The 24,188-nt window shown below is 42.8% G+C and overlaps 1 protein-coding gene across 1 annotated transcript in view; it reads left to right on the plus strand.

Moving 5' to 3' along the window:
- SLC6A2 (solute carrier family 6 member 2) overlaps positions 1 to 24,188 on the plus strand; it is a 58,093-nt gene that overhangs the window by 22,601 nt on the left and 11,304 nt on the right. The window contains exons 4-11 of the mRNA XM_035118407.2: positions 4,128 to 4,266; positions 5,962 to 6,096; positions 9,470 to 9,573; positions 12,036 to 12,160; positions 12,954 to 13,066; positions 15,305 to 15,433; positions 16,002 to 16,101; positions 21,189 to 21,289. Of these exons, the coding sequence (XP_034974298.1) occupies positions 4,128 to 4,266; positions 5,962 to 6,096; positions 9,470 to 9,573; positions 12,036 to 12,160; positions 12,954 to 13,066; positions 15,305 to 15,433; positions 16,002 to 16,101; positions 21,189 to 21,289 (946 nt within the window). The remainder of the gene's footprint in view (positions 1 to 4,127; positions 4,267 to 5,961; positions 6,097 to 9,469; positions 9,574 to 12,035; positions 12,161 to 12,953; positions 13,067 to 15,304; positions 15,434 to 16,001; positions 16,102 to 21,188; positions 21,290 to 24,188) is intronic.

Raw genomic sequence — 24,188 nt, forward strand, 5'->3', positions numbered from 1 at the left:
CTCAGTTGTTTAACCCACAGCGCCACCCGCGTCCAGCACTACTCTACCACTAAATGCACTCTTATTGCATCAATGACTTGTTGCCAACCTCTCCACTAATCTGAAGGGAGCCTAAGTCATACCCTACCAATCATTTTTGGGCATGGGGGCACAATGTGGATTTTTGAGTGAGTATTGTGGACACCACTGCCTCTAGCCACTTATTTTTCCTCTGCCCCAGGTCAGCCGCTTTTCCTGGGGACAAGAAGCGTGATTGTACCTGCACACAAATTTGCTTTCAAGAGATCTTGATAAGAGAGAGCAGAATTAACCTGAATCTTGAAAAGCACATGGAGATGAAAGTGGATGTGGGAAGGAGTGCCCTTCTTCCATCCTCCTCCATCTACTCGATCTAATTTTCAGGGAAGAATAAAGTAACCAGGGGGCAGGCTAAACCCCTGATATCTCCTGGTAGGGCTGGAAGAGAACCCTATCTGCAATCTTTGAGAGCTGCTGCCAGTCAGTGTAGACAGTACTGAGCTAGAAGAACCAATAGTTTGACTGAGTATGAGTCATCTTCCTGTGTCCCTTTGTTCCCCTGAACCCACTCAACAATGGAAATAAGTTTCCTGAGTCTGAATGCTGTATTCAGGATGGAGCAATTGAAGATTCAGATCCTCTTGTAGCCATTGATACCACTGTTTGTGGATTGCTGCTGACACATCTGTGGGACCTAGTGGATGCTTCAGTTTCATTATCTTTGAGCCCCTTTCAGTTTGTCTTATTAAATGGCACAGCATTCATGATTGTTACTAGCCAAGGCACAATGTAAAATACTAAGTGGCTGTCTATTGCAACACCCCCCCCCCATAGGTCTCTATTATTTGATCTAGGCAGTAATTATGGCAGTGGAAGTGGAAATAGACGTGTAGTGTTTTCTATTATTTCCTCTATAGTTGTATCAAAAAGATAATGCAAGAGAGAAGTCCAGAAAGTGGTGCTCCGTACTCAAGTTGGCCTCACAACACAGGGATGGAGCAATTTCCATCTCAGCAAAGTTTATTTGTTTAACAATCTGTTTCGCATTGTAGTATTAATATGTTTTCTTTTTAGAAGACAAACAAATATATTGACCAGTTTTAGAACCATGGAATCATTTATGACCTTAGAACCTTTAACCATTTTTCCTCATTATTTTGATAAGCTTCAGCAAGCATAATCAAATGCCACATAATACTAAAAACAAATAATAAAAACAAAAGCAGCTATTTTTCCCCACTGTCCCTAATCTAGTACCTTTCAGATGTTACTGGACTACAACTTCCATCTTCCCTGACTGTTTGTCATGCTGGCTGGGGCTGATGGGAGTTGGTGTCTGACAACATCTGGAGGGTCAATGGTCTAATGAGTGTCCACAATGGTTTTGCCGTTAGTTATTATTATTAATTATTAAATTTCTATGCTGCCCTTCATCTGAGGATCACAGGGCAGTATACAACATAACAACACGAGAATGCATGCTATAGTAATACACAATAACCCCTTCACACAGTTTAGAAGGCCACAGATTGTTTAATTATCTGAACGTCTTGGAGAAGTGGAATGTTTTTGCCTCCTGCCTAAAGATATGGAATGAAGGCATGATCTAGGGCACCCGGGGGGAGGGGGCAGAATGGGGGAAGGCTGTGTTGTAGATAAAAACAACCAAGAACAGCTTTATCATTTTCTTCTTGCGAATGTAACATCCCACATTAACCTTGGTTTGGTTTGGTTTAATAATAGAATAATAGAGTTGGAAGAGACCACAAGGGTCATCCAGACCAACCCCCTGCCAAGCAGGAAACACCATCAAAGCATTCCTGACATATGGCTGTCTAGCCTCTGCTTAAGGAGAGTCCACCACACTCCCTGGCAGCAAATTCCACTGTCGAACAGCTCTTACTGTCAGGAAGTTCTTCCTAATGTTCAGGTGGAATCTTCTTTCTTGTAGTTTGAATCCATTGCTCCGTGTCCGCTTCTCTGGAGCAGCAGAAAACAACCTTTCACCCTCCTCTATATGACATCCTTTTATATATTTGAACATGGCTATCATATCACCCCTTAACCTTCTCTTCTCCAGGCTAAACATACCCAGCTCCCTAAGCCGTTCCTCATAAGGCATCGTTTCCAGGCCTTGGTTTGGTTTCCAGGTTTGGTTTGGATTTTACGTGGTTGTCTCATGAAGTTCTGTTTTGTTATTTGGGTTATATGGATAAAATTTAATAAAATTACTTTTTAAAAGTAGAATTTTGGAGGGACACTTTTATAGTCTGATTCACAGCTGTCATGGCTGTGCCCCTGAATCCATGTGCTGACGGAAACGACTTTGAAGTGGAAGCTTTCATATATACACCTGTGCATACCAAAACTCACATGCAATTGGTCCATGAAAACATAGGAGGCATCATTATACCTGGTCTGTCCATTGGCAGCAGCTCTCCAGGGTTTCTCCAGATATCTCTCCCATCTCTACCTGGAGATGCACCTTCTGCATGCCAATCAGATGTTCTACCACTGAGCTATGTCCCTAATCACTGATCTATAGAGACAGTTTTGAGATAACTTCTGGGGTCAATTTTTTTTAAAAAAAAAAGTTCCGCTTTGCCTCTCTGTCCCAGCATGCCTCTCAACTTCCTTTGCCCAGCTTCATTACTCTGAAAGCAATTCCCTTCAGCAATATCTTAAGCCTGAAACAGTTGCAAGAGAGGGTTTGAACCTGTTATCTTCCACATGCAAATTTGTGGGTGGTGAAAACGGGGAAATTATTTTGCTGAGTTTTCCCCCAGGAGAGGAGAAAATCTCTGAACAATATCTATAGAGATATGGTTTCTACGTCATGTGTTTAAGAGTAGGGTGTTTGTTTTTTCTGGCTCCATCTTAAAGACCAAGATTGAAAAACAAAGTGGGCACATCTCATCAAGGCATTTCACATTCTTTTAAATTCTGTTTCCTGTTTAGGCTTCATGTCCTTTTAACAGCGCCATAAAGAGTGGACTTTCAATGCAGCTCACAAAGGAGAAATTGAATCTACAATAGAGGGCAATCTAAGGGTCTTGGGTTTAGTTTGTATCCCTAATGACCATAATCTTTTTTTCTCTCTCTCTCTCTCTTTTGTCAGAGGTTTCTAAGGCTCCAACTATACCATGTACAGTATATGAAGCTGTATCACACTCCATTAAACAGCCATGCCCCCGCAAGAGTCCTGGGAAATGTAGTTTGCTAAGGCTGCTGAGAGTTGTTATGAGATGCCTATTTCCCTCAGAGCACTACAAACTACACTTCCTGGGATTCTAACCCTCTAATCGCCTCACCAAGCTACCTGACAAGAGGGATTGACTGTTAAATCACTCTGGGTATTGTAGCTCTGGGAGGGGAAATGAGATGTATTCATGGCAGAGACACATGGTGCACTTTGCCCAGGGCAACAAATTCGTGGGGGCATTTGCAACACCACTGGGGGGCTGAACTCTTAGCTTTCTTAAAAAAAAAAAAGCTCTCTCCACTATGAGAAAAGGATGCTGGACTAGATGGGCCATGGGCCTGATCCAAGAGGCTCATCTTAAGGTCTTGGGCTTGGAGGGATGAATTTACCCTTCTGGGCCAGAGGTTCCACACCCCTACTCTAAAGCAAGAGTGTGTTTTCACAGCTAAGGCAAAACCTGTGTAAAGTGACCCACTTGAGTATGCATTTTAGTTTAAGGACACAAGAAATGCCTTGATGGAGCAGAAAGAGATCCGCCTAGTCCAGCATCCTTTGCAACAATCCCTGAGTAGACTCCCAGAAATTGATCACTAGCTTACCACTGAATGTGGTCTACATCGTTAGTTAAGAAGAATGACAAAATATGCTGGGGCAGGGGGCAGGATGCCCCCCCACCAATCTAGGAAACCTAGATGACCAGTCCTGACGTCAAACTGAGCTGTGTATTACTTTCTCTTTGTTTTACTTCTATGTTTTCCATACCCCTTGATAAGACCTGATCTTGACAAACAGCTCACTCTTTGCTGAAACCAAATCACCACTTCAAACAAGTGTGGAGCCAGTGAGTGATTTTTTCCCCCATACAAAAGGATCTAACTCAATCCCTCTTCTGTCTCTTTTTGCTTAGGCGGAGAGTTTTGCAGCTTCACCTAAGCCGGGGGATTCAGGATATCGGCTTGCCCCAATGGCAGCTCACACTGTGTCTTGTGGTCGTGGTGATCACTGTTTTCTTCAGCCTGTGGAAAGGTGTGAAGACTTCAGGAAAGGTTGGCAAATATTTTCCTAATACATTGGCAAATATTTCCCTATTAAGGTTTTGGTGGTTCAGGTGTAACATCAAACCATGGTTTGCACAGAACACTGTTCCAGACATATAGGCACACAGTGGTTTGTGCAGCTTCCACCTTCCCTTCACCTTCTCTGATGCTACGCCAAGCAGTGGAGTATCCCCTAAACTGTGAGCCTATCATGGACTGGCTGGATGCAGAGTAGTGGTGGGAGGCACTAGCTGGGGACCCCCCAAGGTCAGAAGCCAAGAAGGTAACAGGGTTGGTGAGCAGGAAGAGGTTATGGCAGAGGGCAGCTCAGACTCTGAGGCAGAAGCGGTGGCTGGAGGAGAGTGGGGACAGAAGATAGAGAGGCAGACTGCTGAAGAAGCCAGGGAGTCTCCCCCTCCTGCTGTGGCCAGCTTCCCTCCCCACAAGTCTCCTAGAACACAGAGAAAAATGAAGAGAGTGGAGCACAGTTTGCGACTTCTTGGGAAAGACCTTGGAGAGGAGGAGACTTAGAGAAGGTGGGGACCATCAGTCACTGCATTTGCCTTGTTGGCACAAGACCTACTGGGAAGAGTTGCTGTTATGGTTTCTGGAATAAAGAGTTAACTTCACTGACCCTGGGTTTTTCTTTGGTTGCTAACCTACACTTGACTCTAGCTCCTGACAGCCTCAACTCACCTTACCCTCACTCACCACACTTCTGTATTGACTCAATTAAGTTTCAGCTTCTTTGTCCCCATCATCCATTCCAAATTACCCAGGCTATATCCAGATACCTGTTCAGACTTCCATAGCCTCCCTTGATTAGTTGACAGAGACTGAACATGGTTTGATTGAGGTTTGTTTTATGTAACCACAGTTAGATCAAGCCACAATTTCCTGCATTTAGACTTAATGGCGAATTCTGCTTAGTTCAATCTCTCTTTATACATGAAAAGCAGAAGGGAGAAAGGAATGGGGAGCAAGAAACGCCATACAGCCTTGTCCTGATGTATATTTTGCTCTAGGAGGTTTAGTTTGGTCAGAATCGAATATACGCTTCCAGAGTTGGCACTAAATACTGCTATGTGAGCCACCATAGCCACTAGAAATTTGTGTCCTGGGCTTTTAAGACTCGTCTACCCATGTATTATCTGAAACCAAAGGGGCATATTGGTTGCCAGATGTGATTCCCCCCACCCCAGCTCTCCTACCCCACTATACTGAAATGGAAGGATGCTGTTCAAAGGGTTGGTTGCATTTCTTTTTTAACAACAACAAAATCAGTCAAAGAGAGAGGAATATCTCTACCCCCATTGTTCAGCCCGGACACTGAGGTTCAGCTCTGAGGGCCTTCTGGTGATTCCCTCACTGCGAGAAGTGAGGTTACAGAGAACCAGGCAGAGAGCCTTCTCTGTAGTGGCACCCGCCCTGTGGAACATCCTCCCATCAGATGTCAAGGATATAAACAACAATCTGACTTTTAGAACACATCTGAAGGCAGCCCTGTTTAGGGAAGTTTTAAATGTTTGATGTTTCATCTTGTTAATATTCTGTTGGGAGCCACCCAGAATGTCTGGGGAGGGCCGGCCAGATGGGTGGTGTATAAGTAATATGTTGTTGTTGTTGTTGTTGTTGTTGTTGTTGTTGTTGTTATGCTGTCTTTGCCATTCAAGAAACAGATCAATATTTTTTGTTGCTTAACAGGTTGTATGGATAACAGCCACATTGCCTTATGTTGTTTTATCCGTACTGTTAATCCATGGACTGACATTGCCTGGTGCATATGATGGAATCAAAGCATACCTCAACATTGATTTTAGAAGATTAAAAGAAGCCACAGTGAGTGCTTGGTTTCAACCTTTGCATTTAACATTGGAAAGGAGATTATAGTAACAAACCAAGTTTGTTCATTCACATGCAGTTGATTTATCATTGGATATAGAGAAGTTTTTGTGCCTCTCTCATAATAATGGAACACTTGGACATGGACATCCAATGAGGCTGAATGTTGGCAGATGGAGGTCTGGTAAAATAAAGCACTTCTTCATAGATTGCATGGTTAAGCAATGGAACTCACCCCCCACAGGAGGCAGTGATGGCTACCATCTTGAGTGGATTTAAAAGGGGATTGGACAAGTTTGTGGATAAAGAGATCAGTGGCTAGTAGACGTTATGGTTATGGTCCGAGGTAGTAATGCTTCTGAACACCAGTTGCTGGAAATCACAGGTGGGGAGAATGCTCTTGTGCTTGGGATCTGCTGGCCAGTTTCTCAGAGGCATCCAGGTGGCCAGTGTGAGAAGAGGATGCTGAACTAGATGAGTCATTAACAACAACAAAATTCAGTACACCATGTTGTATTAAGAGCGTTCCATGTGGACTCATGCTAAGAGATGCTAGGAAATTACATCTTTTAAGGGTCATGTACTTATTTAGGTAATTCAGGATGAACCTCTGCCTTTTAGAACTGGGTGGCTATCAGTGACAAAGTGGTGGACCTAAATCACAGCTTTGTCTATTTGCTGTTCATCTGTAGGCCCAATTCAAGCTGCTTCGTGTTGCTATTCTCTGGGGTTATCCCATATCTTCTCAAAGGCACCTGATATTGAACAATGAATCCCTGCCTCTGGAATGCCTACAGCAGGAAGTAGTAACCTCATTGGCTCCCCAGCAATGAATGAATTGCTGTCCTGCAGACATCTAGTGTCTCTTCCATAAAAGGAGCAGCAGTAGCTACCCAGTGAAATCTGAGATGCCAGGAAGAGTGTTTCTCCCTCCTTCATTGTTCTCTGTAAAGAGCTTCCTGCAAATACTTTCATGTTTGTGGGTGCTCTGGTTGTTTTTCTCTTCCTCAGGCTATAAATCTGCCTATGATTGTTTGCCAGCAAGAATCAAGCATTACCACAATGACGTAGTAATGCTTGCAATGACGCAATGCTAAAGCTTAGAAGAAGAGACTGGCTGGCACCTCTTGGGAAAATATTTAGGAAACTTGAAGTAGTTTTGGGTAAACAGCTCTGCGTAGCTCTAGTGCTGTCGAAGTCAACATATAGCACAAATGTAGATTGCAGCCTGCAGCTGTGGTGTACTTGGAATTAAAACATAAACAACAGTTGGATTTATTTTTAAATGCATATGACATGTGTCAGAGGTGAGAAATAAAAGAGTTTCAAGCTTAAATCAGGCAGGAAGTAAATTTATTGGTGTGGGGGGAATGGAAGGTCGGAACGGTTATGGTGGAACAAATTATGTGAATTAGATATGGCTTAAGGTTGAATCAAATGTAATATCTGCCCATTGGAATGACTTTTTTTTTAAAAAAAGTACAGTTTGAATGGTGCCTACCTTCATAAAGACTGGCATGCACATATAACATGGGCCCTAGGTTGGCATACCTGTGGGCTTCTGAATGTTGTTGGACTCCCATCAGCTCCAGCCACCACAGCTAATGGTCAGGGAAGATGGGAGCTGTAGTCAAGCAACCTCTGGATAGATGCCGTTTCCTTCCCCTGACCTAGGGCACAGTAATTGCTAGATACATCACTCTTTATCCCAACCAGTAAGAATAAGAGCATAAGAAGAGCGTGCTGGATCTGGCCAAAGCTCCATCTAACCATAGAATCATACCAGCATCCCATTCTCACCCACAAGCAGGACCTGAGCACAAGAGCACTCTGCCCTCTTGTGGTTTCTAGCATCTGATATCAAAAGGCATTTGCTGCCTGGAGGCAAAGCTAGTAGCCATTGATAGCCTTTTCCTCAATGAATTGTCTAATCCTCACTGGCCCTCACTGCCTCCTGTGGGAGGGAGCTCCATTGTCCCATAACTGTGTGCTGTGTGAAGAAGTTATTTCATCTATCCATCAACCTTCAGCTTCATTGGATGTCCGTGACTTCTCGTGTTGTGATTGTTTTGTATTACTCATTGCAATCCTCTGCTTCGGTTGTGTGTCACATATCCCTAGGCCTATAGCATTTTTATTGGTTACCTGTTTGTTTCCAGGTTCAGTTGTGAGTGCTGGTGCCAACTTTCTTTCCCATCCATTAATGGCCTAGAGTAGCCTTCATTGACATAGCCTCGGTCCAGTATACCTGAAGGAGCGTCTCCACCTCCATCATTCTGCCCGGACACTGAGGTCCAGCACCGAGGGCCTTCTGGCAGTTCCCTCGTTGCGAGAAGCCAAGTTGCAGGGAACTAGGCAGAGGGCCTTCTCGGTGGTGGCACCTGCCCTGTGGAACGCCCTCCCAACAGATGTCAAAAAGGAAAACAACTACCAGACTTTTAGAAGACATCTGAAGGGGAGGCTTTTAATGTTTAATAGATATTGTGTTTTATTCTTTTGTTGAAAGCCGCCCAATTATTATTATTATTATTATTATTATTATTATTATTATTATTATGGTGCCCTCCAGATGTTTTCCATGCCAGCTCCCATCAGCCCTAGCCAGCACAGGGGAGTTTTCATCCAAATTGCCTGGAGGGCATAGTCTCTCCTAGTACAAAGATACATTAAGAACCATCTTCTCCCCCACTCAAACATGTCTAAACCTTAAGGGTGGCTTTGGAGACCAGGGGCTACCTAATCTGCACTTTCCAATGCAATATATACAAACCTGAACACAGCCACTTTTTTAAATACGAGCTTCTCCGAATTTTGTAATGCAGTTGTCCAGCCAAGTAATGCGTACAAAATGCATATGTTGGGGGCAAAGTGTTCACAAAAATGCATTTGTTAGTGAAAATGACATGCAAAAATCACCCAGTCTGTAATTTGGGCAAATGCATACAAGCATATGCATATTAGAAGAAATTTGCACTCAAATGTCAATGAATTTTCATGAGGATTCTTTTTTAAAAAAAATCATAGTAATCAGCAAAGTGATTTGGAAGTGAAGTAAACACTGGAAAAATGAGAAATGGAGAAGAACTGAGACTGACAGATTTGCCTATCAGTCTGCCCTCAGGAGCCCAGTTTTCCTCCTCTGCTTCATGCTATAGATGTGCCTGTCCCCTGTCCTTGAAATACTAAAGTAGGGCACCTGGCCTCAAATTCTTGCTCACCTATGCTTTCTGGATTTCAGCAGAGCTTTCCCCTATTTCATGAAAATACAGTTGTTGTTGTTGTTGTTGTTGTTGTTGTTGTTGTTGTTGTTGTTGTTTTGTTCAGTTTTGCTATAATCCACAAATAACCTTCCTCTCTTCTCCTTATGCAGGTATGGATTGATGCAGCCACCCAAATATTTTACTCCTTAGGGGCTGGGTTTGGGGTCTTAATTGCCTTTGCCAGCTACAATAGATTTGACAACAACTGCTACAGGTGAGGCACAATGCTGTAAACCTACTCATGTCCCTGTAATCAATTTTATTTGTTTAAATAGATGAGGAAAACATATTTTTGTTTGTTTGATTATTTTGTTGCTCTCATAGGTCACATAATGCACCTGCCTGGGCAAATTAATTAAATTTGGAAGCAGGTGAGCCTCTGGTGGAAAAAAAACATTCCACCTCTGGGGCTTTCTCCCCATTCACCACTAGCCTAATCTCTGATGGCAGTGGTACCTCAGGTGAAGGACCTCAGGTGATGCTCCTAGAAACTCCACATGCATATGTGGCAGTTGCTGGACCAAAATTCCCATCATCCCTGAGGCAAAAAACATCTGGAGGGCCATAGGTTTCCCAAACCTTCAGTAGATGGTTGACGGTTATTTAGGTTATTTAGGATGGATAACTGCCCCAGGGTGGCTATGTGTAGTTCCCTCCCTCCATCAAAGCATCCATATTTTCATGCATCCTCCAAACTGTTGTCAGTGCAAGAGATTTGGACCACTGTGTCTGTTCCACTGAAGTAAAGGTACTTGTCTCTGCTAAGCCACAATGGCTACGCACAATTGGAGGCAGTTATGCTTCTGAATGGGACGCGGGTGGCGCTGTGGGTTAAACCACTGAACCTAAGGCTTGCTGATCAGAAGGTCGGCAGTTCGAATCCCTGCGACGGGGTGAGCTCCTGTTGTTCGGCCCCAGCTCCTGCCAGCCTAGCAGTTTGAAAGCATGTCAAAGTGCAAGTAGATAAATAGGTACTGCTCCGGCGGGAAGGTAAACGGCGTTTCCGTGCGCTGCTCTGGTTCGCCAGAAGCGGCTTTGTCATGCTGGCCACATGACCTGGAAGCTGTACCACATGACCTGGAAGCCACATAACCTGGAAGCTCCCTCGGCCAGTAATGCGAGATGAGCGCCGCAAGAGTCGGTTACGACTGGACCTAATGGTTAAGGGTCCCTTTACCTTTATGCTTCTGAATAGCAGTTGCTGGAAACCACAGGACAGGAGAGGGTCCTTGGGTCCTGCTTGCAGGTTCCCCACAGGCATCTGCTTGGTGACTCTGAGCACAGGATGCTTGATTAGATGGGCCATTGGCCTGATCCATCAGACTCTTCATGTTTTGCAAAATTCACAATGCCGCAATGAAGCAAATAGTGGCTTTGGCAGTCTTCTATTTTGTTTGTTTCAGATTTGAACTGGGCTTTAGATTTCCAAGTAAGATATTCCACTGTAACAATGAATGGGCATCATCTTGCAGCAGAAGCAACACCTGCAATCGCATGCAGTTATCGAAATGACAACCATCTGCCCTTTTTCCCCCCACAATTAGATTACCATCAACCAATCACTACGAAGCATGCCTTTAAAATGAGAGAGAGAGAGAGAGAGAGAGAGAGAGAGAGAGAGAGAGAGAGAGAGAACTGTTTCCTGCATAATTGCTTTTATCCTGTAATCTGAGTAAATTTGCCATGAAACATCTAAAACAGAGTGTGGATGCCACCACCCCACCCTGGATGAGAACTGCTTGAGGCGAAAGTCACTATTGCATTAAATTCTGCAAAGATTAATACACACAGTGGTGCCTCAATTTATGAATTTAATCCGTTCCGAAGGCACCTTCGTAAGTCGAAAAATTCGTAAGTCGAAAAGAGCCATTGGAAACGCGATTTCCCATAGGAATGCATTGGAAACGGAAAAATTCGTAAGTCGAAGCAACCCCATCTAAAAATTCGTAAGTCAACAAAACCCTATCTAAAACTGCCACGGTTTCCGTTCGGATGTCGAAAAAATCGTAAGCACGCAGCCATTTGCCCCATTCATAAGTCGAAAAATTTGGTTGCCGAGTCGTTTGTAAGTCGAGGTACCACTGTATGTATGTATGTATGTATGTATGTATGTATGTATGTATGTGCATATATCTCTCTCTCTCCAATGGATATTTATATCTCCAGTGGCCTCCTTGAAAGTGAGGAAAGCACTCTACCCATGAGCTTTTCACTAAAGTTTCCTTTCCCCTTTGATAAAGACATTTTCAGTACAGCACTACCGATTGATTTTTGAGGCTGAGTAGGAATTTGAACGCATGTCACCTGGCTCATCATCTTAACACTTTAACCACTATGCCAAAGTAGTGTGGAGATCTCTTGAGATTTCTTTTCACTCGGACAGGGCCCATTGACTCTAGCTGAGCCCTCTGTTTCTGACACTTACACACTGACACCAGTCCACTCAAAATTGCAAGTTACCACAAGATGTCACCTCAAAACAGATGCTTTGGTCAGCAGAATTTGATGATCTGGGTGTAAATGGATGCTGGGTGGTGGCATTAAAAAATAGTAGTCAGGTTGTATACTTCAATTTTGTGGTTTAGCTCTACTAAAATGGAATTGCATGAGGTTCTTAACTGGGTTTGGCACTGGGATCTCCTTGCTGCCTTTTCGTCATCTCCTGATTTCTCCTAGGGATGCCCTGATGACCAGTACGATCAACTGTGTCACTAGCTTCATCTCTGGATTTGCCATTTTTTCTATACTGGGCTACATGGCACACGTATACAAAGTCAAAATTCAAGATGTAGCCACCGAAGGTAAGAATACATCCACACACTCCAAACTGAACGCTTTCCTCGTTTCAAACCACATAAACCTATGCACATTTTTTATATGTGTGTAGATTCTACCAAAGAAAACCCTTCTTCACACAGTGCATGGTTAATCTATGGAACTCACTCCTACAGAAGGTAGTGATGGCCACCAACTTGAATGGCTTCAGAATTAGGATTATACATGGAAGAGAAGGCTATCAATGGCTGCTAGCCATAATGGCTATGCTCTACCTCCATGGTTGGAGGCAGTAATGTTACTGAATAATAGTTTCTGGAAACCACAGGATGGGATAATGCTACTTGTGCTTGGGTTTTGCTTGCGGGTTTCCCACAGGCATTTGGGTGGCCACATTGAGAACCAGATGCTGGACTAGATGGGCCATTGGCTTCAACTAGCAGCTCCTGTGTTTTTTAATGCACTACCAGCAATACCAGATTAGATCCATTACTGTGTTAACACCACATTTCCCACACTGCCACCTCACGTCTCCTCCTCTCTTTCTTGGATTAGGGATTAGGCCACATACATTATGTTGCAAGCTGTGCAAGCAGCACTATAGTGACACCTGCTGACATATTACAAGCATTACAATGCATCATATATAACGTTTCAGCCAAGGGTTGGGTGGGGGGAGGAAGGGAATCAACTGAATTAGAGACGATATTAAAGAAGGCTCTCTAACCAAGGCATAACCAACCAATATTAAATAAAAATATAAAATCTTGCCTTAAAGTTGTGCAATTAAGAAACTATTTTTCTTTCCTTCTTCCTCAGGAGCTGGATTAGTTTTCATCATTTATCCAGAAGCTATTTCAACCCTTAAGGGATCAACTTTTTGGGCAGTGGTGTTTTTCATAATGTTGCTTTCACTGGGTATTGACAGTTCTGTAAGTATATGTTATTTTTCATTTGCAACTTTCTTTATTCACACACATATATGAATGTCACTCCCATGCTGCTGCTCCATTAATGTAAGAGGTCCCACAGTAGAGACCGTTCAGTTTTTAACTTAAGGGTTAATTTTGTTATCAGTAAACCAGACCAACCAAGAGGATGGTGGTGGAGGAGATGTTGCTTAGCCAGCAAGCAGAAGCAGCATGAAGTTTGCTAAGTTAGCACACTCTCTGGTTGATTACGTAGTTCTGGGGGAGCTTTCCTCTGTAGGGTTGGTTGAATGTCTCTCTGCTATGTACAAGGCCTGAAATAAGAAAGTCAAAACCCCTATGTTCCTTTCTCAAATTATGCACTTTGTTTAGCTGCCTCAGTAAAGTTTTACCAGGATTTCATTTCTATCTGGATTCAGCCTGTGTTTATGGCTGGTGCTTGAACAATAACAGCTAAATGAATCTCAGTCATTTCATCATGGATTTCAGTGGCCTAAATGTAATTTCACAATCAGGTCCCTCAGCGTTTGTTAGCATATTAAGAGAGATTTAGAGAAGGGGAACCAGTGGCAAGGAGGAACGTTCATAAGTGTCAGTCTTTACTTTCTTTAACTGGGATTAAGTGGCTTGCTGAAACTTCAGACTTGCCCCATACATTCAGAGCACTCTAACTGCACTCAGTCCTTCTTGTTCTTGATGCTGGAGTGGCATCAAGATTTCTAAATTTAAATCAAGAGTGAGGTCACTTCTGGGAAAAACAAACAGTGCCTTCAAACTACCGTATGGTGACTGACTGACCGTGATGCTCACGGGGGGCTATTGCCGTTCCATCGCCTCCAAGAGGAATAAAAGCTCTTGAAAGACAACAGTCATTTAGCAAGAGGAAGCAAGAGAGCCAATGTATTTCAGGTAGAATCTGGAAGTTGTGTTGGGTGTCCAGGCCCCCAAGGACCCCTATAGTTGGCACCTGTGCTCCCCTCATGAGGTTTCCAGCAACTAGTACTCAGAAGCATTGCCGCATTAGACTGTAGAAGTAGAGCAGGCATAGGCAAACTCAGCCCTCCAGGTGTTTTGGGACTACAATTCCCATCATCCCTGACCACTGGTCCTGTTAGCTAGGGATCATGGGAGTTGTAGTCCCAAAACATATGGAGGGCCAAGTTTGCCTATGCCTGAAGTAGAGCATAGCCATTGGGGCTAGCCTTCTCCTTCATGAATTCGTCCAACCCTGTTTTAAAGGCATTCAAGTTGGTCGTTATCACAGTGTCCCTCCCCAATGGGAGGGAGCGCCATAGTTTAATTATGTATAAATAAATAAATTATTATTATCATTATTATTATTATTATTATTATTATATGTGCTGCATGGAGAAGTACTTTTGTTTACATGTCCTAAATCATTCCTATGAGGAGATGTTGGCTATAGAGAGTGGTTGCTGTTGTTCCATCTCATTTTACTAGCTCTTGGATCACAATGAAACTAATTGGTAATAGGTTCAAGACAGACCCCCTCCCCCCAAAAAAAGGAAAAAAAGGAAAAACTTGCACAACAGATAATTGACTTGTGAAATTCAATCACGCAGGATGTGGCATTTGGTCATACACTTAATAGGTTTTCTTAGCGAGGATTAGTTAAATTCATGAAGGATTGGTCTGTCCATTGTCATTAGATGTCATATGGGACCTCTCATGTCTGGATACAAGATATCTTTGGTGACCAGATGTTTGTGGCAAACAGCAGAAAATAGTCATCTCCCATTTTGCTCCACTGATGTGTTTCCCTTGCCCAATTTGACTCTCAAGGTGGCTCCAGAGTTAGAGACAAAAGCCAGATTTGGTGGATCTTGGATCACGGGAAGCTGCCTTATACTGAGTCAGATCATTAACCTATCTATTCCAGTATTGTCTACACTGATTCACAGTTTCTTAGCTGTAGTTTCTTAAGGGTGTCAAGAGTTGTTACGCAACCCCCATTCCCCTGCCAAAGCTAGAATTTCAGAATGGTTTAGAGCCAATTCCTTTTCACAAAGAACTCTGGGAATCTTACTCAGAGTAGACTCACTGAAATAAATGATCCTAAGTTACTCATGCCCATTTACTTCTTGGTCTACTCCATGTAGGGCTTGCATTGGAGTAATTAATTTATACCACAGTTTTTTTAAAAAAAAAATGGGAGAAGGTTAAATGATAAAGCATTTTGGCTAACCTGCAATTTTCTTTATTTTTTCTTTTTCTTTTTAGATGGGTGGCATGGAAGCTGTCATCACCGGCTTAGCAGATGATTTCCACATCCTAAAAAAACATAGAAAACTTTTCACATTTGGGGTCTCCTTTGGCACCTTCCTCATTGCTCTCTTTTGCATAACAAATGTAAGTGTTCCTTTCGGAAGTCTGTGCCTATTCTTGGGCAACAACTCAAGTGACTACCAAATGGATAGCTGCCAATCCTTCCATCAAATTTCACGTCGGGAAATAACGATTTGGCACAATGACAAGAAACTGCTGCCGACCCCATGCATAGATGACAGAGAAAATCCTGTTGTCTTATGCTCCAGTGAGAGGTTCAAATTACAGAATTAAAAATTAGAAATGTATTTATTGCATTTATATCCCCCTCTCCCACACTCCCTGAGCTCAAGGTGATTCTCCATGACAGAACTGTTTCTGTTAAATCTGTATCTTCCTGGAATGGCTATCTACATTTACTCTGCATGATTGGCCAACAGCCTCCAGGATGATGACCCAATGGTCTGTCCATCACAGACACCAGGTTAGAAAAAAAACTGGTCTGTATTAAATCAGACTCTCCTAGTGCTGAAACAGATTGGTTGCATGGGTTGTCAAGCAAATTAGATCCCATCCAATCAGATCAGAGCTTTGAGTGTTCAAGTATTCCTGGGCTGCTTGTTTTATTGGATGCTTTCTTCTTGTTACTTAGGGTGGAATCTATGTACTGACTCTGTTGGACACATTTGCTGCTGGGACGTCCATCTTGTTTGCTGTTTTAATAGAAGCCATTGGCGTCTCCTGGTTTTATGGTGAGCCAGCGGTGGGGGAGGATTGTTCCAATTTTGCAACCAGTCAGAGTAAACTGCAGAATTTTCCCCCAAAGTAATTGCTGCAGTAACATCATAGTAGTTTAGAGAAAGGGAATGTGGATGAACAAGAATCAAAGAAGAAGAGGCAAAGGGGCTATCTAGACCAGCATTCTTTTTCCACTGGGGCCAACCAAATTCCTATGAGAAGCCCAAAGCTTCTCCTGCAGATGAACCTCAGCAGGTATGTGCTGGGTGAAGAAGTCCCTCCTTTTGCCTGTCCTGAATCTCCCACCATTCAGCTTCATTGAATGGCTCAGGTTCCAGTATTACAAGAGATTGGGGGGGGGATCTACATCCTAATTAAAAACACATCTCATGAAAATTCGTCAGAAACTTAGTGAAGATTTATCCTGATAATCACACTTTTTGTGTGCAGTTTTGACTAATGTGCATATTTTGCCAGCTGTTTTCCCTAACATAATGTGTTTCTGTATGTTATTTTCAGTTGCTGATATTTATGCACATTTCACCTCTGATATATGCATTTTGGTAAACACTGTTTGATTGGAAAACTAAATTGCAAAATTCTAACAAGTGCAAATTTCGAGAGTCAGTTGTATTTCAGTTCTCATACAGTTTTGAAAAGTGCATATTAAGGAGGTTCACTATTAAATGCAAGCTGAATTGAATTTCTCCTCCATCCCTAGCTCTGGAGTGTATGACATCAGGCTGCAACTCATGGGATCAGTGTGATTGCCTATTGAACAAATGTCTTCATTCCCATATACTAGAATATGCACATGAAAGGCCTTTCTCCTTGACATCTAGTTTTCAATAGGCTGTTTTTTCATATGCATTTTATGTTATGTGCAAATCAATATAATATTGTGAGCCTCCCATCAGCCTTATGCAATAGTGCAGTCCAAACAAAGGTGTTTCTTTTTTCTTTGACGTCTTCATCTGCTGTCTATCAGACAGAGACCAAAACAGCAGGTCAAAGACTCCCTTTATTTACACACTCAGCTCAGCTTTTTGAGATTAGTTGCAATTCAACATCAGAGAACAGAGCTTTGCCCTCTGATGCTTTCTGTATGTCAAATAGCCAAAGGACATGAACACAGACCAGTGGAGTAAAGGAGACACAGAGAGATTAATTTTTTCCCCTTTCCCACTGTGCAGACGATCATAACACTGCCAGCAAGCCAGATGTCTCTCCTTCTTCTCCTGCAAATGAAAATGAATGCGCTTAGATAACCTGGGCTGGAAAAGCTTGCTGAAGCTGTATTTATTATAACAGCTCTTTAGAGAGTTTACAAAACACAGCAGGGCAACCTGGGGGAAAATGGCTTTTTAATCACACGTGTGCCTGCCAAGAGGAAAGAGTGAGGAAGCTTCTGACCGACTACCTTGAAGGCTGGGAGCACGGGGTTAATTATGCCCTCAATTACACTGCTCCCATAAATGCATGTGATTGCAGGGCAGCTCAATCTCTGCTAGGACAGTGTTCCCTGGAGAGAGGGTTGGATAGTTAAACCACAGTCAGTCCCTCTTCCCAAGAAACTCTGGGGATTGTAGCAAGCAGCAAGCAGAGTAGGGCTCTCCTGACAACTCTCAGCACCCTTAACAAACTACAGCCCCCAGGAATATTTGGAGGAAGCCATGGCTGTTAAAGTGGCATCATAGTGCTTTAAGTGTAATGTGCCTAAGACTGGGTCCCTCTTCCTTTCTTAAGAGTGGGGGACCTAGTACCATCGACATGTTGTCCCATGACAATTCCCTTCAGTGCCAGCTAGCATGGCCAATGGTGAGAGATAGAAAGTTATAGAGTCATAGAGTCTGAAGGGAGCCCGAGGATCATCTTGTCCAACCTCCTGCACTGCATGGGAGCAAAGATCCAACAATATCTGGAGGATTGCCTCTTCCCTTTCCCTGTTTAAAAGGGTTTGCATCAGTGGAGGTGCTCCCTAGCCTAGTCTGAGCCAAGAGACCCTTTTTGCTAAAGTTTTTCTCTTCATTGCTCTCCTCAAAATTATCTCCCATTCTGTTGAAAGAAGAGGTCCGGAACTGAGAACACTCCACATTATTGCCAGCACGGAATAAAGTCCACCCCCACACCACCACCCTTCCTTTTTTTTCTGGTCATAGCCAGGTGTCTTCTTAAATGGTTTTCTTATGAACTTTTCTCCCTTTGTTCTTACCATTCTTTTCCCTCATCAAACGCCTCTGCTTGGTCACAAACATTCTCATCTTTCAGTTCTTCTGCCAAAGACCTCCTAAGTGCTTTGGCAAATCCAAAAGCACAATGAGGACATGATCATCCAAACAAGATGATGCAGGTTGTTGCCTGCTCCCTCACCCCTTTCCCCATCTGCATTAAAAGGCTTGGTCACCAGGTTCATGGAAGTAATTCTTCATGCACCATGTCATTTCAAACTGTCCCTATAAAAAGCTCAGCATTAATCAACACCTTCCATAGAGATTGCATTTCTTCTTCATCTCTTTGACTCACTTGTTAATTCTCCAGATTCTTTCCCCTTTGATGCAGCCGTCTACTCTTCAGTATAACGGACAACATAGCTTCAGTCCTCTCAAAGTTGAAACAAGGTCAATGTTTGTTGTGTGAAATTCATCCTTTGCCTTCTGCTTGTTATAAATGGGCCTCCACTCTCCCTGCATAAGTGTAAATGCTGGGATGTGATTGAGGTTATGGCATATCTGTTGGAGTTTGCTGCTCAAAGAATATGACATTAACAACATCCCTTTCTTCTTTGCACTCAGAAGTTAATTACTCCTCCTGAACTCGGATTTACTGGCCTTTTAGAATAGCTTCCTTTTGGTTGCGGTTCATGTCATTGACTCTCTGCAATTAGCCAGACTCTGTTCATTTCTTAGAACCATTTCTTTCCTAATTACTACCATTCTTCCTTCTCTTGCTCATATCCCCTTCCCTTTGGAAGTTCTACACACAAAGGGCCCCAGGTTCAATTCCTGGTGTATCCAGGTCAGACTGGGAAAACCTCCTGCCTGAAACCTGGGAGAGCTGCTGCCTGCCAGTGTAAACAGTGCTGAGCTAGATGGACCGATGGTTTGACTCAGTATAAGGCAACTTCCTATGCTCCTATTCAAATTTACTGCCGCACATGGCTCAGTGGTAGAGCACACATTTTGTATTCTAAAGGTCTTGGGTTCAAGCCCTGGTATCTCCAGATAGCGCTGGGAGAGACCCTTGCCTGAAATCCTGAAAGGCCACTCCTTATCATATAGGCCAGGCATCCCCAAACTTCGGCCCTCCAGATGTTTTGGACTACAATTCCCATCATCCCTGACCACTGGTCCTGTTAGCTAGGGATCATGGGAGTTGTAGGCCAAAACATCTGGAGGGCCGCAGTTTGGGGATGCCTGATATAGACAATACGCTGATCTAAATGGACCAGCTCTCTGACTTTGTGTATAAGGCACCTTCCTATGTTCCTGTGCACAATGGAGTTTAAAAGATGTCTAGTAGAATAGACCAGTGGTCTGGCTAGGTAGAAGGCAGCTCCCTACATTAGACCAGGGTCATGACTCAGTGGTAGAGCATTTTCTATGCCTGCAGAGTTCAATTTTCAGGTAGGTCTGCTGCCTAAAACTCTGGACAGTTACTACCTGTCAATGTATACAGATGGATGATCAGCTATAGAATTTAGAAGGCTGGTTCCTCCCTGTGGATCAGTATGAGGGGAGACTTTCAAGTCAACTGTTTCAGGCAGCTAACAGGTGTTTTTTTGTTGTTGACACGTTGCTCTGTAAAACATAATTTATTATGGCTGCAGGGAATGTTAAAATTGATCATTGGTTAAATCTGCCACGTCTCTGCCCACCTACTATCTTTGGAGTTGATCTCTCTCTCTCTCTCTCTCTCTCTCTCTCTCTCTCTCTCTCTCTCTCTCTCTCTCTCTCACACACACACACACACACCAGCCATCCCCTTCCTTCAATGCCCAGTTGCCTTACTGACCCACAGAAAACTCTGTTTAGCTGAAAGGCACACTTGACATTTTAGCACCAGCCAAAGGAAGTTTTTCTGAAATGTTTTGATGGCAGCTTAAGCTATACCTGTGTCAGTTGATGTGGGGAAGGAATGACTGCATATTAGAGTTTTTACAAAGAATGATTACAAATAAGAACTGTGGTGTTTGCAAATTGAGTGGATATTCTTATATGTTTGACTGTCATTTTGGGCAACAAAGGGATTTTAGGGAGGGGCAAAATGTGCACATGTTTCCTTCTGGTTCTCTGGCATTATTTTCCCTCTTCCCTGCTTTAGTTCCATTTTCCTGGGTTGGCTTCTTCCTGAAAAACAGACACATGGGAGAACCCAGATAACTATGGACAACTTTAGAGGTTGGACTAGATGACCCTGGGGGGTCCCTTCCAACTCTACAATTCTAACATTATGAACTTGGTGCTGTTATGGTGCTGCATTGCAGATGTTGCTGCACGAAGCCTTTCGTTTTTTTTGGAGAACTTCTAGAAAATCATAAAAAGAAGTGAATTTTTTGCCATTGCAAAATAGAAAAATGTGCCCATTTCAGCACAACCCTAACTAGCTTTGCTAATTAATATTGCAAATAATGGTGCTTTTTTTTAAAAAAAAAATACCTCATACTAACAGATGTTGGGGAAAGTTTTGTAGAATTAAGGGACTTTGCTTACAACAATTGAGCTGAATTAGGGTTTTAGAGAGGACAAACCTTTGCTGTGATTTGCTACTTGACAGCATTCCAAATGTATGAAACCTTACCAGAGCTTAGTCCCCCCTGAGTTCCTGGGACTTACTCCCAAATAAGCACACACAGGAACTACAGCAAAAGTTGCTTAAATCTCATTGGAATCAGTGACTTCAAGATGGCAGTCGTTTGGCCATAATTTCATAAGGCACCATCCTTTTGATGATCCCACAGAACAAGAGTCACATTCAAACAGCTTATCAGCTTTAAGTGGGATGACAAGCAAGTAGGGTAAACATCAAGCATTGCAGTGGCTGTTGTTGTCAAATGTATCCATGCGCTGTCTGCTTCTGTCTTATATTTGTGGTCAACCTTCAGGTGTGGACAGATTCAGTGAAGACATCCAGCAAATGATGGGCTTCAAACCAGGCCTCTACTGGAGACTTTGTTGGAAATTCGTGAGCCCTGCTTTTTTATTGGTAAGCCTTTCAGATGTTTTAATAGGAATGATAGAGCATGTGAATCTATGGCAGGCATAGCCAACATGGTGCCTTTCCATGTGATGTTGGGCTTCAGCTCCCATCAGCATTATCTGACATGACCAATGGTGACAGAAGCTATAGTTCAGCAGCAACATATGAAGGGAACCACATTGACTACTCCTGTGACATGGTTTGCTCCCCTGCCTCTTCTGGTATAGATCAAAGATGTGGGTCCTGTCCCAGACATGTTCATGTATAAGAAACCTACAATCAGGTAGAGTGGGGATGAGCATGCTAGCTCAGCCTCACTGCCTTCCATGAACTGGAAGGTGATCATATAAAATGGGGAGCCTGTTCTGTTCATACATACTTCCTGTGTGGTGTAGTACCCTAGAAAATACCATATTTTCCATGTATAAGACTAGGTTTTTTCCCTTTAAAAAATGTCAAAAATTAGGGGGTGTCTTATGCACGGGGCCCTCTCTCCCCATTTTCTTAAATCAGAGTCCCCCAAAATAGGGGGTGTCTTATACATGGGGGTGTCTTATAGACAGAAAAATACAGTAAGTTTTCTGCATAACACAAGGAGGCTTCCCTCAGCAGATTATTGGCCTCTAACTTGTGGAGGGCAGTAAAAGTGTGTGTGTGTGTGTGTGTGTGTGTGTGTGTGTGTGTGTGTCCCTTCTCAACCTTTCAGTCATGAATATCATACCTGAATAAGGCTAAGAAGTTTGGTGCAATTATGGTAGCAACCCAAATAAGAGGTTTGGCATAAGATGAATGAGAAGAGATGGCCCCAATTCAAATTGTGTGTTAAAAGTCTCACATCAAGACATGTGATGCAGATGTGCACCTAAGTCTGTCACAGAACACAGACTTAGGTCCATTAATTTCAATGGGTCTACTCTTAGTAGAAGATTGGCATGGCTACATCCCAATATTTCTATCACAGTTCCCAATCCAATACGGAGACCTGCATAGTTGTTTATATTATTTATTCAAAATAAATAAAGATAATGTGTAACAATATATAAAAGTACAATGGAACGTAAAACACCATTGAAAAAAATAAAAATAAGCATTAATATTAATCATAGAATTATAGAGAATTATAGAGAATTATAGAACACCAAGAGTCATCTAGAGCAGGCATCCCCAAACCTTGGCCCTCCAGATGTGTTTTGGACTACAATTCCCATCATCCCTGACCACTGGTCCTGTTAGCTAGGGATTATGGGAGTTGTAGGCCAAAACATCTGGAGGGCCGCAGTTTGGGGATGCCTGGTCTAGAGCAACCCTCTGCAATACAGGAATCACAGCTAATAACTGGCTAATCAATAAAGTTTAAGCAGCTGCAAAGGCCAATTGGCATGAAAAAATAGTGTTCCAAAGATTCCTGGAAGTCAAAAGCAAGATGCCTGCTGCATCTCTGCTGCAAGAGTATTCCAAAGCACGGGACCAGTGATACTAAAAGTCCAACTTCTCATTGAAGCTAGTCAGGGCTCTGAAATATTGGAGAAAGCTAACTGTGCTCCTCTGGATGATCTCAGTGATAAGGCTGGGATACAAGGGCTCAGGCAGTCCTTCAGGCATCCTGGACCCAATCTGTTTAGGGCTTTGTATTATAATGCAAGAGCTCTGAACCTTCCCTGGTAGCATCAGACACACAGTGCAGATGTTTTAGCGGGGAGGGGGGGTCACATGCTGTCAGTTGCCTGCCCCCGCCAGCCATCTGCAATATCAAAAACCTTCTTCTGCGTTTGAATCTCCTTTGACCTTGGACACATTCAACTTGAAATTGCTCTGCACAGTTCTACTGAAAGGAATGGGGCTTCAGAACAGCACGTGTTAATGGGTTTTGTGCAAGGAATAGATTGTTCCGTAGGTGCAGGAACATGAAGATTAATGGGAAAGAGTGATCTGTAACTGGACTGTTGTTTCACAGTTTTGTTTGTGGGTCTGGTTTTGTTGTTTTATTTTCAATCTTCAGCTGCTGGTGGTGGGAAATAGAATCTGAAAATGAGGTATTTGTTTATTAATTTTTAAAGGGGAAAAAACAATAAGCCGTTTGGTATCATTTAAATTTCTAACACATGGGAAATGTTTCTGCTTGGAACACTCACAACCCACTTTTGTTAACATTTCCCTTTTTAATTTCCCACTCAAAATCTGAAGATCCCCCACTCCACTACTTCTAATCGGGACTCTGTAAGACCATTAAGTGCATCTTTTTCGAATGAAATATAAATAAATAACAGATGCATCCCACCTTTCTGGGCTCTTTGGTCTCATAAGATTTGAAGAAGATGAAAACACACATACTATCTAATTGCAGTGATGAGCAGCAGATGGTTTCTTTTTTCTTTTTAATTGGAAGCAAAAAAAAGAGCAGATCAACCCAAAACTTCTTTAATTTTTTATTATTCCAGATGTCAAGTAAAGTGAGTGCGAATGTAGTAAATATTTATATTAAGGATAAATGTGCTTTCAAATGCTGGTGGTGGGAGAATTGCAACCTGATGTAGAAAAGGGGTGGGGGAAGGGAGACTGGAAAAATGAGGGAAACTGAAATTGAGAGATTTGTCCATTTCTAGTCCATAGTAGCTTCCTGGAGGCAAATCTCTTGCTTTAGTGTAAAGATGGAGTTGGGCATGTTTAGGCTGGAGAAGAGAAGCCTGAGAGGTAATATGAGAACCATCTTCAAATATCTGAAGGGCTGTCACATGAAAGATGGAACAAGCTTGTTTTCTGCTGCTCCAGAGGGTAGGACTGTCAGGTTTGCATTTATTGGTACAGGAAGTATTGGTTTAAAGTGTAGAGATCTTTCCCATTCTAATTAATTCAAGAAGGTTCTGGAAGCTTCTCTGTGTGAGACAAGCTGGAGCAAGCTGGAAGT

This window comes from Zootoca vivipara, chromosome 6 (genome assembly GCF_963506605.1).
Source record: "Zootoca vivipara chromosome 6, rZooViv1.1, whole genome shotgun sequence".
In the NCBI taxonomy this organism is placed as follows: Eukaryota; Metazoa; Chordata; class Lepidosauria; order Squamata; family Lacertidae; genus Zootoca; species Zootoca vivipara.